The sequence below is a fragment of the Melanerpes formicivorus genome, unplaced genomic scaffold, assembly GCF_026170545.1.
Source record: "Melanerpes formicivorus ecotype bairdi unplaced genomic scaffold, bMelFor1.0.p_v2 SCAF_31, whole genome shotgun sequence".
Lineage (NCBI taxonomy): Eukaryota > Metazoa > Chordata > Aves > Piciformes > Picidae > Melanerpes > Melanerpes formicivorus.
The window spans coordinates 9380639-9397927 of NW_027142383.1; the positions used below are offsets into that span (position 1 = coordinate 9380639).

The window sequence follows — 17289 nt, forward strand, 5'->3', positions numbered from 1 at the left end:
CCTGCAAGTTTTCTGTCTGTGAAGCTAGAGCCTGGCCAGATCTACCTTTACAGATTAAAGAAATCTTGCTACCATTAAACAAATTATGATTTTTGACCATCCTAGAGAAAATAAAGGTGCAACATAACAGGTAATAATGAATTGATTGAACTTTTTCAGACGTGTCTGATAGGGACACCCAGACTTAATGTAAATATGTTTGTTAATTATAGTAGTAAGTTTTAAGGTTCTTAGGTATCATTGTACTCATTTTGATTATTGTTAAACTTGTTTATAATTGTATTATGCAAAGTGTTCAAAGAATAACTTCCAAGGCCTTACTTGCACAAAAGAAAAACGGGGGAATTGTTGTTGGGGTTTGTTTTGAGCAAGAGGGGACATGGGTCCCAGGAACACCTGTGCAATTCAGGCCTTGAAGAATTCTCTGTTGATAATATAGTGGCAGAGTAGGAGATGTGAGAAAGTGCTGATTGCTTGGTATGCTGAAGTCCAGCTGCCCCTGAGATGGGAGGCAAGCAAGATAAGGAGGAGGCGAGATCTGGGAAAGAGAGCAATTAGGCCGGATAGAAGAATTCCACAGAGTTGTGAAAACAATGATGTAACCTGTTAGAGAGCAACCAATAGTATGTTGCCAAGTGGGCATAATTATAGCAAACTGTATATAAGATGTGTCTGATGCTCAATAAAGTTGGAATCCGCTGATCAAATTGGTCGAATAAGCGGCCCCCTTCTTGCAGTAATAATGTGCTAGGGAAAACAAGAGCACTGGAAATAAAACACTGGAAGCCTCCCACAGCCACATCTGCAGGTCAGGCAGCACTGGAGTCATGTTGGGAGCCAGCCCCAATCTGAAGAACTGAACATCCAACCCCCCCAGCTCAGCTGCTCATCCTCAGCAGACCTGGGAGTCCATTCCTCTTCCAAACACATCTGCCACATGTGCACTGGGACACTGCTGTCTCTAAAGGCAAAGGTGACTGCTCAGGCTGCCCCTGGGAAGGAGGGATTCCGTGCCCTCCACGTGGACCATGCCACAGGACAAGCAGGGCAGGCTGGTCCCTGACACAGCAGCAGCTTTCTCTGAAGGCTTCCAACTTCACTAAGGCCTGGCCTGGGTTTCAGACTAACCTTGAGCAGCCTGGGCTGGTGGAAGGTGTCCCTGCCCTTGGCAGGGGGCTGGAACTAGATGATCTTTAAGGTCCCTTCCAACCCAACCCATCCTGTGATTCAATTCCTCCAGAATCAGGGCTAGGGCTTCCCTCTCAAAATGGTAGAGGGGTCTGATGATGAAGCAAGTCATCAATCATCCTTTCTCTGACAAGATGAAGAGCTCCTAGAAGAGATTTCCTGCACAACATCCTTGGGCATGGGCAGATGCAGAAGTCCTGGGAAGTTTCATTAGTGCCAGCCCAAAGAAATGAGCTTGGACTACAGAAGCTGAGAACAACCTTCTCAGGACACCCAAACACAGACCGCTGCTGTTGGCCAAGTGGTAGAAGTGCAGAGCAGCAGCAACTCACCTTGGCCAGGGTTCCTTCCACACAGTAGCCTGCTATGATGACTCCATTCCTCTTGTCTGTGCACCAGCTCTCAAACAGCTCCCTGGAGAGGCCACTCTGCATCATCCCTGGGGAGGCCATCACCACACTGGGGCCAATGTCATCAAATTAATCCATGCTCTGAGTGCAGACAGCAACCAGCAGCAGTGAGCACAGCTCAGACCCAGGGCTGCCTGCCTGCACCCTGGCACAAGGCACAGCAAGTGCCCTCTGCAGGGAAGCTCCTCCTGCTGCTGCCCTCAAGGAGCAAACTCCAAAGGATCTGTAATGAAGGAAATGTTGGGGCATAAGCTGCCAGTACTGGGGCTCAGGGCTGGGGCCAGTTCCCTTTGATCTCCTTATCAATCATCCAGCTGAGGGAATTGAGGCTCCCTCAGGGAGATGACACTAAGCTGGGTGGTTGCATTAATCTGCTGGAGGGGAAGAAGGGTCTGCAGAGGGACCTGGCCAGGCTGGGTCCAAGAGCTAAGGCCAATGGGATGAGGTTTAACAAGGCCAAAGAGCCAGGGGGTGCCCAGGTGGGCAGGAAGGGCACCAGCAGCCTGGCCTGGAGCAGCAGTGGTGTGGGCAGCAGGAGCAGGGCAGGGACTGCCCCCATGGAGTGGGCACTGCTGAGACCACCCCTTGAGTGCTGGGCTCAGTTTTGGGTCCTCACTCCAAGGACACTGAGAGGCGGGAGCAGGTCCAGAGAAGGGCAACAGAGCTGGGGAAGGGTCTGGAGGAGAGGACTGGGGAGGAGCAGCTGAGGGCCCTGGGGGTGTTGAGTGTGGAGAAGAGGAGGCTGAGGGAGACCTCATTGCTCTCTGCAGCTCCCTGGGAGGAGGCTGGAGCCAGGGGGGCTCAGCCTCGTGTGTGAGCCCTGGCCATGGCAGGCTGACCTTCAGGTTGCTGATGTGCTTGAAGACAAAAGGGTTGTTGATGTTGATCTGCTTGCGGATCTTGTCATTCATGGCATTGACGTAGGTCTGGTACACGGCCATGCACTTCTTGGCCAGGGAGGAGGCATAGTAGATGGGGATGTCATGGAACTCAGGGTGGTTCTGCCAGTACTCATCTGCAAAACCCAGCACAGCAGTGAAAGCCAAGAGCAAGAGAGCCCCAGCAGGCCACCCCCCACAGCCCAGCACCACCCAGTGCTCACACTGCAGGCCAAACCCTCCCAGCACTGTGCCTCTGCCCCCTTCCAGCACAGAAAATCACTGCCCTACAGCTCATCCACTCCAACCATCCCTAGCTCTGCCCAGGCAGGTGCTGAGCCATGGCCCTCAGCACCACAGCTCTGCCTCTGGGAAACCCCTCCAGGGATGAGGATTCAGCCTCCTCCCTGGGCAGCCTGTGCCAGGCCCGAGAACCCTTCCAGTCAGGAAGTTCCATCTCATATCCAGTCCAAGTGCTGGCACTGGCAGGGAGGTTGGACTGGATGATCTCCAGAGGTCCCTTCCAGCCCCTACCATTCTCTGGTTCTGTGTAATGCCACAAAGAGTCTGTTATGGTCTTCTCCTCTTTTTCTACAGGCACTTCTTCACCTGGGTTTGTGAGTTAAAGGGCAGAGGCAGTGATCCTTTGGCCTAGAAAATGCCTTTTTTAGCTAGGTTTTGTGATGTGTAAGCACAGTCCCCCTCTGCTGCACCCCTGCCTCACCAAGATGCCAACGCCAAGCTCTTAAGCCCATCCCACTGCCATCTGCTCTCTAGGTCTCCATCCTGCCCCACCAAGCACAGCTCCCTCAGGTAGCTGATTGGGTTTGGGGCATTTGAGCAGGCAGCTGTTGCCATCCTCAGGTAATCAACACCCTGCAAAGGGCCTGGGGAGCTGGGGAGAAATGACTCCAGCTGAGAGTGCAGGTGAAACTTAAAAGGAAACTCTACAGGAAGTGGAGGGAAGGACAGGTAGAACAGGGGGAATACAAGGAAGCTGCCCGAGCAGCAAGAGTCCTGGTCAGGAAAGCCAAAGCAGAGTTTGAGTTGAATCTAGCCAGGGAAATTAAAGGGAATACTAAGAACTTTTACAGGTATATTAATGGGAAGAAGAAGACTAGGGAAGGTGTGGGCCCCCTCAGAAAAGAAAATGGTGACATGGTCACCTGTGATGAGGAAAAGGCTGAGGTACTTAATAACTTCTTTACCTCAGTCTTCACTGCAAGGGCCTCTAGCCACACTCCTGATGTTATGGAAGTCAAAGCCAGGGACAGGGAGGAAGAACTGCCCATTGTAAGTGCAGATCAGGTTCGTGATCATCTGAAGAACCTGAAAGTGTTCAAGTCCATGGGACCCGACGGGTTACACCCACGGGTACTGAGAGAACTGGCAGATGAGGTTGCTAAACCCCTCTCTATTATATTTCAAAAGTCATGGAAATCTGGTGAAGTCCCCACAGACTGGAAAAGGGGAAACATTGCCCCCATCTTCAAAAAGGGCAAGAAGGAGGAACCAGGGAACTACAGGCCAGTCAGTCTCACCTCTGTGCCTGGAAAGATCATGGAGCAGATCCTCCTGGAGTCACTACTCGCTCAAAAGAATAGTGAAGAGGTGATTGGGAGCAGTCAGCATGGCTTTGCCAAGGGCAAATCCTGCCTGACCAACCTGGTGGCCTTCTATAAGCAGGTGACAAAATTAATAGATGAGGGGCGAGCAACTGATGTCGTTTACCTGGACCTGAGCAAAGCCTTCGACACTGTCCCGCACCACATCCTGGTCTCCAAACTGGTGACACATGGGTTTGATGGGTGGACCACTAGATGGATAAGGAACTGGCTTGATGGCCGCACCCAAAGAGTGGCTGTCAATGGCTCCATGTCCCAGTGGAGGCCAGTGACAAGTGGAGTCCCTCAGGGATCAGTCCTGGGACCTATCTTATTCAACATCTTTGTGGGGGACATGGACAGTGGCATTGAGTGCACCCTCAGCAAGTTTGCTGATGACACCAAGCTGTGTGGTGCAGCAGACACGCTGGAGGGAAGGGAGGCCATCCAGAGGGACCTTGACAGGCTGGAGAGGTGGGCACAGGCCAACCTCATGAAGTTCAATAAGAGCAAGTGCAGGGTCCTGCATCTGGGTCGAGGCAATCCCAGGCACAAATACAGGCTGGGCAGTGACTGGCTGGAGGATAGCCCTGAGGAGAGAGACTTGGGGGTGCTGGTGGACAAAAAGCTCAACATGAGCTCTCAGTGTGCACTTGCAGCCCGCAAAGCCAATCAGATCCTGGGCTGCATCAGGAGAAGTGTGGCTAGCAGGTCAAGGGAGGTGATCCTCCCCCTCTACTCAGCCCTGGTGAGACCCCACCTGGAGTACTGTGTCCAGTTCTGGAGCCCCTATTACAAGAGGGATGTGGAGGTGCTGGAACGTGTCCAGAGAAGGGCCACGAGGATGATCAGAGGGCTGGAGCACCTCTCCTATGAGGACAGACTGAAGGAGTTGGGGCTGTACAGTCTGCAGAAGAGAAGGCTCCGAGGTGACCTAATTGTGGCCTTCCAGTATCTGAAGGGGGCCTACAGGAAGGCTGGGGAAGGACTTCTCAGGATCTCAGGTAGTGCTAGGACTAGGGGGAATGGAATGAAGCTGGAGGTGGGGAGATTCAGGCTAGATGTGAGGAGGAGGTTCTTCACCATGAGAGTGGTGAAACCCTGGAATGGGTTGTCCAGGGAGGTGGTCGAGGCCCCGTCCCTGGGGGTGTTTAAGAGCAGGCTGGATGAGGCTCTGTCCAGCCTGATCTAGTGTGGGGTGTCCCTGCCCATGGCAGGGGGGTTGGAACTAGATGATCCTTGTGGTCCCTTCCAACCCTGAATGAAACTATGAAACTATGAAAACATCCTGGTAATGGATACAAACTCCAGCACAGGAGGCTCCACCTCAGCATGAGGAGGAACTTCTGCACTGTGAGGCTCACAGAGCCCTGGAGCAGGCTGCCCAGAGAGGTTGTGGAGTCTCCTTCTCTGGAGCCTTCCCAGCCCCATCTGGATGTGTTCCTATGTGACCTGTGCTGGGTTCTATGCCCCTGCTCTGGCAGGGGGCTTGGACTGGAAGATCTCCAGAGGTCCCTTCCAACCCCTGACCCCTCTGATCCTGGCTTAACCTGTGTGCCTCTGTTGAGAGCCAGGGAGGGCCATACCCAGGATGAGAAGCAGCTCCTGAGCTCTGCCCAGGGCAAAGACAGGGATGAGGCCTCGGCCTCCCCTGTTGACGATGTCGTGGACGGTGTTGCAGAACCTGCCTGCGCACTCCTCCCGCTTCTCGTGGATGTGGGTGCCGTAGATGGACTCCTGCAGACACAGAGCCCGCTCAGCATGGCACTGACACACAGGCTGAGCCCCCCCTGCTGCCCCCAGCACCCCCAAACACAGACAGACACACTGGGGGCAGCATGGAGAGGAGGGCAGGGGCAAGGGTCTGGAGAGCAGGGGTGGGGAGGAGCAGCTGAGGGCCCTGGGGGTGAGTGTGGAGAAGAGGAGGCTGAGGGAGACCTCATTGCTCTCTGCAGCTCCCTGAGAGGAGGCTGGAGCCAGGGGGTTTGGGCTCTGCTCCCCAGTAACAACTGACAGGAAGAGAAGAAATGGCCTCAGGTGGCCCCAGGGCAGGGCTAGGTTGGAGACAAGAAAAATGTCTTTGGTGCAGGAGTGGTCAGGGACTGGCAGAGGCTGCCCAGGGAGGTGGTGGAGTCCCCATGCCTGGAGGGGTTCAGGAAATGTGTGGCCATGGCACCTGGGGCCAGGGTTTGGGGGCCATGGTAGGGTTGGGCTGATGGCTGGAGTGGAGGATCTTGGAAGCCTTCTCCAACCCAAACCATTCAGTGATGCTATGAATAAACAAAACCATCCCCAAACTCCCCCAGTCACCTCCACCAAGATAAATAACCAACACTTCCCCTCTCCAACCCCCTCCCAGGAATTTGGATGTCTTCCTGTCAAGAAGGGAGTCTAAGGATCATCCAGCTCCAGCCCCCTGCCATAGGCAGGGACACCTCCCACCGGCCCAGGCTGCTCCAGGCCTCATCCAGCCTGGCCTTGAGCACCTCCAGGAGGGCACAGCTACAGCCTCCCTGGGCAGCCTGTGCCAGAGTCTCCCCAGCCTCACTGTAAGGAGTTGCCAACCTAAGGCAGTAGTTCTGCAGCACTCACAATGATCAGGATATCAGGTTTGATGTTGGGAATCTCAGCTGCCATCAGGTGCCTGTCCTCCTGTCTTGAGAAATCTCCTGTGTACAAGAGCTGTTGGGGACACAGAGAGCTGCTGTGGCTACAGGCCCTGCCAGGGCAGCAACCTGCAGCAGCTGTGGCAGAGGAGAGGCTTTGGTAAGTCAGGAGGGCTGTAGGCAATCTGTGATGATTTCATCACTGGCACTTGAACTGGAGGCACTTCTGAGGTGGGCAGGGCCAGGTCTGCAGTACCAGGACACTGTGCTGGACCACAGTAAGTCAAGCAGCACCACAGCTCCAGCACCACCAAGGACACAACCACGAGGGTTTGGCTCTGTGCATCCAGTTCTACCTCTGTGCTTCTTGGAAGCTTTATTTGTTGCCCAGTTCTCAGTCATTCTAAACCAGGAACAAAGCCCTACAAGGCAGCAAGGCTCAGGACCACCACCTCTCTTCCCTCTTCAAGGCTGCAGGGAACTGTTCCTGAGTGGTGGTTACCCTGCTGAACCCCAGCCCAGGAGATCAGCTTCCAGCGCCTGGGTTTGACACAGGGCTGCCTCTGACTTCCTCTTTTCATCTCTCAGTGCCTACAATCAGTAACAACAACAACCCTGCTGCTTCAGGTGCCTGAGCAGAAGAGTGCTGTGAGCAGAGTGACAAATGGCCTGTGAGCACCCAAGGCAAAGGTGAATCAGAATCTGTTGGGAGACCCTATTGCAATGCAGCTTCCACCAGACTGCCTCAGCTGTCAGCTGCCTCTGAGCAGCCCAGAAAGGAGAACTTTGCCTGGGTCCAAGCTCACTGCTGTACACCCCAAGCATCCCTCCTGCCACTTGCTACTGCTAAGCAGTGGGAAGATAAGTTCCAAGGCAAGGCCCCCACCTCCACTTGGGTCCCAGTCTATGTGACAGCCCCAGCCACACTGGGGGCTTCACACGCACCAAGAAGCAATGAGTGACTAAACTGACTCCAGCTTTGTCATGAGAATACCTTCACCTTCACTCATGAACCTGGCTGCCCCACACCATGACTGAGCAGCTTGGTCTCAGCTCTGTGAGGCCAATACCTTCACTCCAGCTATCTCAATCATGAACATGGCTGCCCCCAGCACGTGGCCTGCATGGTAGCACCAGAACTTGATTCCTGCCACTTCTTTCACTTCATGGAAGTTGATGGTCTCGATCTTGCCCAGGAGCACAACGGCCAGGGGGGGTTGGAAGCTCTCCAGAGCAGGAGACTCCACAACCTCTCTGGGCAGCCTGCTCCAGGGCTCAGCACCCTCACACCAAAGCTTCTCCCCAGGTTTAAGCGATGCCCCCTGTGCCCTGCAGGCTGCCTGCGGAACCCAACCTCGGAACACCGGGGGAGGGGGAGACGCAGCCGGGGGGCACCCAGGCCCCCACAGAGGCACAGGATGTTAGGGGTTGGAAGGGACCTTCAGAGATCATCGAGTCCGAGCCCCCCGAGTCCGGCACCCCCAAGCCCGGAGTGCTCGGGGCACTCTCTCGCCAGCCCTATCGCGACAGCACAGCCGGTGCCCGGCGGGGAGCCGGTGCCCGGCGGGGAGCCGGTGCCCGCAGCTCCTCCGTGCGGCTGCTGCTCGGGGCTGCTACCCTCGGCCAGCCACCCTGTGGCCGGTTGACGTTGCCCCCTTAAGAAAGGGAATATGGTGGACGGAAGTTGGTAAACGGAAGGAATAATCTAAACTAATTTCATTGGGAGAGTGGGAGGAAGCACCTTCGGAACTGGGAGTGAACTGGACATTTCCAGGACTTTTCTATCAGTCTTGCTTCCGCTCCTCCACAGTGCAGCTCTGTCTCTGTGCTGGGCTTTCTGCCAAGGCTTCGGCCTTGAAGTCCAGATACCAGGCCTGTATTGACTCCTTTCCAATTAACACAAACTGCTTCTAACTTTTTTTCCTCTCTTTTCTTTCTCTTTCTATCCCATTCTGGGGAAAGGGGGGGAGAGAGGGGAGAGCGGAGGTGGGGAACCCCTCTGCCGAGGGGGGTCACTCTCATTTCTGTGTTACTCTGTTGTATATCTTTGTATATATTGTAGATATTGTAAATTTGTAAATATTCCCCTGCATTCCCTACATTGCTTTGTAAATATAGCTCCACTGCTTTTGCTAATTCAGCTTGTGAATTTTTTTTTCCTTTCCCTTCAATTTTTCTTTCCCTTTACTTTACAAGGGGGAAGGGAGGAGGCTTTTTGGCCTTACCCTTCCACCCACCACACACCCCCCGACCCACCGCCTGCCCCGGGCGGGGCCCTTGCACTCACAGGGGCCGGATCAGGAGCTGGTCGCTCTCCTCCGCCGGGATCAGCGCCTCCGCCTTGCGCTTAGCCGCCATGGCGCCGCCTACCCTGCCCTCCCTGCGCCTCCTTCCGCTTCCCTGCGCCGCTTCCGCCTGCGCCCGCGCCTTGCAGCCCGCGGGCGGCGCCGGGAGCGGGGAGTTGCGGGACTAGGTGAGGCTGGCGGCGTGCGGCCCCGGGAGGCTGCGGAGGGGCCCTGGGCCGAGGGAGCGGGGCTGCTCTGCCCGGGGCCTTGCCCGGGCGCTCGTCCCTCTGTGGGCAGCGGCTTCTGCCGGCCGCGGCTGTGCCGTCCGTGCCAGGCCATGGTGCGGGGCTGGAGGGGGGAATCAGAGTAGTTAGGGCTGGAAGAGATCTCTGAGGTGGTCGGGGGCAGGCGGCAAAGCAGCTGGGACAAGGAAGGAGGGAAGGGGCTTGGTGCCACCCTGAGCAGCCCCTCTGGGCAGATCATTCTGCAGCTCCTTGGGCTGGGGAAGTGTAGCCTGTGGGCATCGTCTGGGTGCTGAGCCACAGCTGCAGGGAAAGCGCAGGGAGGATGCACCCAGACCCTTCCCAGTGGTGCCCAGTGCCAGTGGCTGCAGACTGGAACACAGGAGATGCCACCTAAAGATGAGAAAATTTTTTCCTCTGGGGGTGACCAAGCCCTGGAGCAGGCTGCCCAGAGGCACTGTGGAGTCTCCATCTCTGGAGGCATTCCAGCCCCCCCTTGGCTGTGTCCTGGGTGCCCTGCCCTGGCAGGGGGGTGGACTGGATGAGCTCCAGAGGCCCCTTCCAGCCCCCATGCAGGGGTTCTGTGGTTCTCTGTGCCTCAGCCCTCCTCAGAACCCACAGACCGAGGCAGGACTCGATGCTTTGTGCAGCTGCTTCTCTTCTCAGAGTCCTTAACAAGTGTCCATTGTTTTGCCCCCTGCACATAGGCCTCCTTCCCTGGCTGGCAGCACAGCTGTGGTCTGTGCTGTTCCTCCCTGGAAGGTCTTCCAGGAGCCAATGATGAGAAGATGTTTAGGAAAGGCAAGAAGCGGCACAGCAGTAGCAGCTCCCAGAGCAGTGAGATCAGCACCAAGAGCAAGGTGAGCTCAGCCTGGGGCCTGCTCTGAGGAACCCCTGGGCTCTGGCAGAGAGCATTCTGCTGCTGCTCTTGCTCAGAGCACCTCTGGGCTCCTAGGGGTTCCTGCTGCCCCTGTAGCAGCCTGACCTCCACTGAGGCAGAGGGAGGAGGTGGTGGTGGTGCTCTCCCTGGAGCAGCCAGGACTTGAACACTTAGTTTATGGTTTATGAAGAGGTGAGGCAGGGCAGGTCCAAGTGATTTGTTCTTCTGCTCTCAGTGACTTTCTGATGGTAACTGCTGCTTTTTGTTCCTCAGTCTGTAGATTCCAGCCTTGGAGGACTTTCTAGGTCCAGTACTGTGGCCAGTCTAGATACAGACTCCACCAAGAGCTCAGGTATGGCATCAGAGTTCCAGCAGAGACCCACTGAGGCTGGAAAACACCTCCAAGACCACCAAGTCCAACCTCCCACCCAACACCTCCATAGCCACTTGGCCACGTCCCAGAGGGCAGCTGCTGTGGGCAGGGTTAATTCTGTGGATGTTTGTCTAAAGCAGCAGGAAATGGGAAAGGTTAACATTTGCCTGCCGACGGGGGGGGGGGGGGGGGGGAAATCTGTGCAGGGCTGTGCTCAGCCCTGCAGGCAGAGCTCTGGGCTGCTCAGGTGGCATTGTTGACTCACCTGGGCTTCAAAGTGGTTTCCAAGCAAAGTGTCTGAGCAAGGAAAACTTGGTTGTGTTACCAGCCTGCTACACAGCACAGGGTTCACAGGAGCACAGAATGGGTTGGCTTGGAAGAGACCTCAGAGCTCATCCAGTTCCAACCCCCTGCCATGGGCAGGGACACCTCCCACCAGCCCAGGCTGCTCAAGGCCTCATCCAGCCTGGCCTTCAACACCTCCAGGCAGGAGGCAGCCACAGCCTCCCTGGGCAACCTGTTCAGGGTTCTCCAAGCCTGGCACAGGCTGCCCAGGGAGGTGGCTGAATGCCCTTCCCTGGAGGTGTTACAGGGAGGCAGAGCTGTGGTGCTGAGGGCCATGGCTTAGCCCCAGCCCTTGCAGAGTTGGAGCATGGTTGGACTCCATGACCTTCAAAGTCTTCCAACCCAGCCCATGGTGTGATTTGTATACTGTAACTCTGCTGTCAGTCTCTGGCAGTGACTGCTGCCCTCACAAGCTTCCCTTTACTCTGGAACCATGGAAGCTGGCCACAAGCAGCAGCAGCTTCTCCAGCTCTTCTGGTGCCAGGTTGTTCATTCCAAACTGGGTTTGGGAGCAGCAGTTCTGCCTCCTGGATGGATAGGGCAATGCTGCCTTTCCCAAGGAACCCAACTCAGCTCAGTGCTGTTCATTAGAGAGGGGAATTAGCACACTCTGGGGTGGTGCAGTGCCAGGATGCTGGGGTTAAGCAGAGGTCCCTGGTTTGCTTTTGTTGCAGGACAAAGCAACAGCAACTCTGACACCTGTGCAGAGTTCAGGGTGAAATATGTTGGTGCCATTGAGAAACTGAAGCACAGTGAGAGCAAAAGCCTTGGAGGGCCTCTGGACTTGATCAACTACATAGATGTGGCACAGGTAGGGGGGACAGGGGGCACCAGCACCACACCTGAAGCTGGGCTGTTTCTTTCACTTTGCCAGGTGACCTGAGAGCTGTCTGGGCAAGTTCCAGGCTCTGTAGATGACTCCAGACAGCACTGAGACAGGAATCTCAAAGGCTGTCAGCCACAGTTCCATCCTGCTGAGGCACTGGAGGAGATGCACCCAGAGAGGCCACCAAGAGGAGCAGAGGGCTGGAGACCCTCCCCTGGGGACACAGGCTGGGAGAGCTGGGGCTGTGTAGCCTGGAAAAGAGAAGGCTCCAGGGAGACCTCAGAGCAGCCTTCCAGTACCTGAAGGGCTCCAGGAGAGCTGGGGAGGGACTTGTGACAGGGGCTGGGAGTGCCAGGCTGAGGACAATGGCTTGGAGCTGGGAGAGAGGAGACGGAGAAGAGGAAGAAATCCTTGTCAGTGAGGGTTGGGAGACTCTGGCACAGGTTGCCCAGGGAGGCTGTGGCTGCCTCCTGCCTGGAGGTGTTCCAGGCCAGGCTGGATGAGGCCTTGAGCAGCCTGTGCTTGTGGGAGGTGTCCCTGCCCATGGCAGGGGGTTGGAGCTGGCTGAGCTTTGAGGTCTCTTCCAACCCAGCCCATTGTGGGATTCTGTGAATGGTGTTAAGGGCATTGCCCAAAGCCTCTTAAGCACTGCCAGGCCTGGGGCAGCAACCAGCTCTGCAGGAAGCCTGGTTGCAGTGTTTGGGTTGAGTGTTTGACCACCCTCCTGGTGGGGTAATGCTTCCTCAGCTCCAGTCTGAGCACCTGGGGGGAGGCTGGGGCAGTGCAGGGGTGGCAGGGTGGGAGCAGGGTTGGTGATGCTGCTGCCCCCCGGGGCTGGGGGGCACACAAACATTGTCTGCTGTGTATCTTGGTCACTGGTGTTCTGCTGGCTGCACTAAAGGCTCTTGTTTGTTTCCCTCCAAAGCAAGATGGCAAGCTACCTTTTGTTCCAGGTGAAGAGGAGTTCATCATGGGGGTATCCAAATATGGCATCAAAGTCTCCACCTCTGACCAGTATGTAAGTGCCTGCCAGCAGAGGGGCTGGGGGGAGGGCTGAGAGCTGGTGGAGCTCATCCTTCTGCTGGCACAGAGTCCCTGATGCCACAGAAGGGGTTGGGTTGGAAGGGACCTGAAAGCTCATCCAGTTCCAAGCCCCTGCCCTGGGCAGGGACACCTCCCACCAGCCCAGGCTGCCCTGGGCCTCAAGGCAGCCAAACCATCAGCAAAGGTCTCCCAGCAGCACTGCCTCAGGGCAGGGCTCTGCAGTTCCCTGCTTGGAAGAGCTGCTGAGGCAGAGCAGCAGACAGGAGGCAGCTGCCCTCTGCTACCCCTCCTGACGGCACCAAGGCTGTGAATAAAGCTGAGGTGTCCTGCAGGAGTCCCCGAGAGGTGCTGGGGGCAGCTGTGCAGTGCTGTGTGGTCCCTGCTGCAGGCCGTGCTGCACCACCACCTGCAGGGGGACAGCAGTGTGTGTGTGCAGGGTGCCGTGCAGGGAGACAGTTGTGAGTGCAGGGCTGCAGCGCAGGTGCTCCCCTGGCAGGCCGTGCTGCACCGCCATGCACTGTACCTGATCGTGCTGATGGTGTGCTATGACGATGGGCTGGGTGCCGGCAGGAGCCTGCTGGCCCTCAAGACCACAGACGCCGCCTTGGAGGAGTGCAGCCTCTGGGTCTATCAGTGCAGCAGCCTGGTAAGAAGCCCTCCCCGGGGCCTGCAGCTGCCTCAGACCCTGCTGGAGGCTGCCTGGCACAGGGGCTGTCGCTCGGTGCTGTGAGGGGTGGGGAGGTGGCCAGGGGCAGCAGGGCAGAAGCCCCTCGGGTGAGGCTGGCAGGGAATGGCTCTATGTGGGGGCACACAGAGAATGGCAGAAGGGGCTGGGCTGGAAGGGACCTCAAAGCTCATCCAGTTCCAACCCCCTGCCATGGGCAGGGACACCTCCCACCAGCCCAGGCTGTTCCAGGCCTCATCCAGCCTGGCCTTCAACACCTCCAGGCAGGAGGCAGCCACAGCCTCCCTGGGCAGCCTGTGCCAGAGTCTCCCCACCCTCACTGGCAAGAATTTCTTCCTTTTCTCCAGTCTCAGTCTCCCCTCTCCCAGCTCAAAGCCATTGTCCCTTGTCCTGGCACTCCCAGCCCTTATCCAGAGCCCCTCCTCAGCTCTCCTGCAGTGGCAGGCTGCTCTAAGGCCTCCCCACAGTGACTTCCTGCACACTGTGCTGGAAGCTGCCCCTCTGCCCTGTCTCAAGGAGCCCATGTTTGAAAACAGCTTCCCACCTGGCAGGCAGAGCACAGGAACCAGAGCAGCTCTGAGTCCTTGCACTCCCCTTGTGCACAGCTGCCAGAGGAAGGAGGGAGGTCAGCTCCTGCTTGAAGGGAGGTTAGGGCTGTCGGAGGCTCCCCTCAGTGCTGATGTGGGTGTGTTGTGTCTCCCTAGGAGCAAGCCCAAGCCATCTGCAAAGTGTTATCCACAGCCTTCGACTCAGTGCTGATGTCAGAGAAGTCCTGATGCCTGCAGCAGCACAGCAGCCTTGCTGTGAGGAGGAGGCAGACTCCAGTCCCACCACAGGGCCGGGGGGCCAGGGCAGAGCCCCAGCCTGGCACAGGGTACTGGGTCATGCCCAGGCAGCACTTGAAGGAACCATTCCAGCCTCAGCTTCCAGACAGGGCAGAGTTTTGTACTTCACCTGATTTTGTGTCCCCTAACTCCTGTTTTGTACATGAATGTCAATAGAGATGTAAAATGAACCTGACACTGCCTTCTGCCTCTGACACTGACAGCACAGGGCCCAGGGCTGCTTCACCTGGGTGGGAGAACCACCCTGGAAGGGCTCAGGCTGGAGCAGAGGAGCTCTGAGGTCCCTTCCAAGCTCCCCACCATGTCCAGGGACACCTCTCAGCTAGACTCAGCTGCCCAAGGCCTCATCCAGCCTGGCCTGCAGCACCCCCAGGCAGGAGGCAGCCACAGCCTCCCTGGGCAGCCTGTGCCAGAGTCTCTCTGCCAGAGCTCTGCAGAGGAGCAGGAGGCACCAAAGGGATTTTAAAAGTAGCTTTTATTTGTGGTTTTGTAATTCCAGACCTCGAGGCTGGTTACCAAGAGTAAAACTTCTTCACCATGCTCTAGTTACAAATCACTGCATCCAGGAGATGGAAAATAAGAGCTGCTCTGAGGTTATACAAATATGTACAGTTGCTCTGCAACTAAACAAAATAAACCCAAGGGGAATTGAACATTTTACATCTCACTCTAAGCTGCATCTCACTGGCTCCTTGGTCAGCAGTTAACACAGCAACCTGACAGCTGGCCTCTTCCCAGGCAGGGCTTCAGTCAGGGGTGGCATCAGAGCTGAGAAGCCATGAAACTGCCAACATGTTGGGCTTAAAGTTCTCCATTTCATGTTATGAATATTATCTACAGCCTCTAGAATTGCTTTTTCCCCCCCTCTCTTTTTCCCCTTCTGCCAGAGAATGAACTGTAGACAAATCCAGAGGTACCTTTTGTTTTGCTCAGCTGCTCCTTGTTGGTCCTCAAGGGCTGTTGGTCCTCGAGGCCTTTCTCTGCCTGCACTCTCGTGAGTGCTGGGAAGTTGCCTTCCACAACTTCCTAACAAAGCTGGGAGCTTCTCAAGTGTGGTCTCCCCCTGCTAGCAGAAGGGCTGGAGGGGAAATCTGCATCCTTGTGGAACCAGCTGATGCCATACAACTATAAGATTCTGTGTTAAAAATACTGTACAGCAGGAGATCTGTGCAAAATAAACCTGCCCTCCCCCCTCTAGCTCTCTAAGCAGGGACAGGAAGGTACAGGAAGAGTGGCACAAACTGAACAGCTCAGGGAGGTCAGTCCCTGGCACTCAGCTAGGGCTGGAGTTTCACTAGGAGCTTGGGAAACACAACCTCATTTGCTTCAGCTTCCAACAACAACAGCTCCAAACCTTCCAGTTTGTTCCCTCTTGACACTGCAGCACCAGCAGCTGGGAGAGGGGAGTCAGAGAACCAGAGAAGGGGCTGGGAGGGACCTTGAAGATCATTCAGTTCCAACCCCCCTGCCATGGGGGAAGCCCCTGGGGGAAGCACCTCATGGCAGGGGGGTTGGAAGCAAATGACCTTCAAGGCTTCATCCAACCTGGCCTTGAACACCTCCAGCACTGGGCAGACACTGAAAAGTCCTCTTGATAAATCCAGAGGGACAAGAAAGGACCAAAGCCACTATGACCTTTTCCCAAGCCCATCCCAGCAGCTGCTCTCCCTGCAGTGTGAACCCAACCTGGCTGGGGGTCCCAGTATCTAAAGGCTGCTGGGCTTTGTGGGGTGTTCTGATTCCCCCCAACCAGCTGGGGGCTCACCCCTGGCCTTGCCCTGGCTCACAGATCAGCCCCAGCTAACTCTAGGCCAGTGTAGCTACCATAGGCGTGGGGATCTCCTGTGCACAGAGCAAACCAGCAGGGCAGTGGCAAACAAAACCAATCCAATGTAGTGTGGTGGGGAGGGGGCAGACACCTTGCTGACCCCCCCCCCCCCAGGGGTAGTGTTGTACCAGACAGCTTCTCCCTGTGGACACCTTGCTGGGTGATGTGAGGGGACTCAGGGTCTGAACCTGCCCCAAGTCTCAACCCTCTGCTGAGAGGAGCTCAGGAAGTGCTCTGCAGTCCTTCATCCGAGCTCAGCACATGTCAGGGGCTGCAGGTTTCCTGGCCCCGAGCTCAGGGAGCAGCTCAGCAGCACTGCCAGAGGTTGGGCAGCCAGCAGCAGTCCCATCCAGTGACCCAAAGGGATGGCACCTACCTACAGAACATTCCAGAAACAGGCTCTACACACGTGCAGCATGGGAGGAGGACACAGGCTCAGGCCCACAGGACCAGCACTGGGAAGTCCAACGACTAAGGTAAAGCAAATATCTACATTTGCCCCGGGGGGAGGGAGCTGCTCCTGGGGCAGCCGAAAGGCTTCCACCTGGCCAGAGCTCAGCCCACTGCTTCTCTCACTCCTGACACCCTGGGTAGCAAAGTGCTGAGTGAGGCCTGCTCAGAGCCAGCCAGCAGCTTGCTGCTCGTGGTTCCAACACTTCCAAGGGTGTGGAGAGCAGAGGTCACTGCTCTGGGAGGAGCAGAGAGTTCTTCTGGCTGGGGAAGCAGCACTGAGCTATGCCACGGTCAGGTGACAGCAGAGGGAAGAGGACAGGGACAGGACTGGACAGAGGCACTCCTCAGGTGGTGCTGGAGCTGGGCTTGCAGCTCACCTCGACAGGCACAGGAGGAGCTCTTGGCTGTTGCCTTCAAGTGTAAACTGCCTGTCGGAAGCCCTCCCGTGGAGAAAAGGTTTGGAAGTGCCCCGGGAGCAGCAGGATGCCGGTGGGAGAGGTGAGCTGCAGTATCTGGGGCTGGGGCAGTGCCGCGGCAAGGTGCCTGCAGGCAGGGAGATGAAATGAGCCAGAGCCAAGCGCTTGCCTCTGGGCGGAGCTGGCAGGGGAGGGCCGGGGCCGGGGCCGGGGCCGCGGCCCCGCCTCAGTCCACGATAAAGTGCACGAAGGAGACAGGGAAGGCTCCTTTGCAGCACGGCTCCCCCTCCAGGTGGCCGATCTGAAAGAGGCCAGAGAGCAGCAGGTTACCCACACACAGCCCTGCCCTGCAGCAGGCCTCACAAGGCACCTCGGGGACCC

General features: G+C 56.7%; 3 protein-coding genes across 12 annotated transcripts in view; 1 reads left to right on the plus strand and 2 right to left on the minus strand.

Annotated features, from left to right (window-relative positions):
- Window positions 1-9063, minus strand: part of CPSF3 (cleavage and polyadenylation specific factor 3) — a 22334-nt gene extending 13271 nt beyond the window's left edge. The window contains 7 exon segments of the mRNA XM_068155367.1: window positions 1523-1679; window positions 2438-2613; window positions 5667-5817; window positions 6673-6762; window positions 7757-7873; window positions 8200-8341; window positions 8974-9063. Of these exon segments, the coding sequence (XP_068011468.1) occupies window positions 1523-1679; window positions 2438-2613; window positions 5667-5817; window positions 6673-6762; window positions 7757-7873; window positions 8200-8341; window positions 8974-9044 (904 nt within the window). The 5' untranslated portion in view covers window positions 9045-9063.
- ITGB1BP1 (integrin subunit beta 1 binding protein 1) lies at window positions 8467-14849 on the plus strand. 7 transcript variants are annotated; one of them, XM_068155348.1, is made up of 7 exons: window positions 8467-8558; window positions 9921-10073; window positions 10367-10445; window positions 11486-11622; window positions 12567-12655; window positions 13252-13327; window positions 14071-14224. In XM_068155348.1, the coding sequence occupies exons 2-7, from the start codon at window positions 10002-10004 to the stop codon at window positions 14140-14142; spliced, it is 525 nt and encodes a 174-aa protein (XP_068011449.1). In that variant the 5' UTR covers window positions 8467-8558; window positions 9921-10001; the 3' UTR covers window positions 14143-14224. The 7 variants fall into 7 exon arrangements, with proteins under 7 accessions (XP_068011449.1, XP_068011451.1, XP_068011448.1 ...); XM_068155350.1 differs by having other exon boundaries at window positions 12591-12655; XM_068155344.1 differs by having other exon boundaries at window positions 8468-8558; window positions 12563-12655; window positions 14071-14656.
- ASAP2 (ArfGAP with SH3 domain, ankyrin repeat and PH domain 2) overlaps window positions 14668-17289 on the minus strand; it is a 119086-nt gene continuing 116464 nt past the window's right edge. For all 4 annotated transcript variants that reach the window (XM_068155341.1, XM_068155342.1, XM_068155340.1 and 1 more), the window contains one exon: window positions 14668-17209. In XM_068155341.1, the coding sequence (XP_068011442.1) occupies window positions 17135-17209 (75 nt within the window). In that variant the 3' untranslated portion in view covers window positions 14668-17134. The remainder of the gene's footprint in view (window positions 17210-17289) is intronic.

Excerpts from the sequence above, each read along its gene's own strand:
- ITGB1BP1 (XM_068155344.1), top strand. The coding sequence starts at position 10,002 with ATGTTTAGGAAAGGCAAGAAGCGGCACAGCAGTAGCAGCTCCCAGAGC. Across the intron at positions 10,074-10,366 it reads AGATCAGCACCAAGAGCAAG|TCTGTAGATTCCAGCCTTGG; the intron begins GTGAGCTCAGCC and ends TTTGTTCCTCAG. Across the intron at positions 10,446-11,485 it reads AGACTCCACCAAGAGCTCAG|GACAAAGCAACAGCAACTCT; the intron begins GTATGGCATCAG and ends CTTTTGTTGCAG.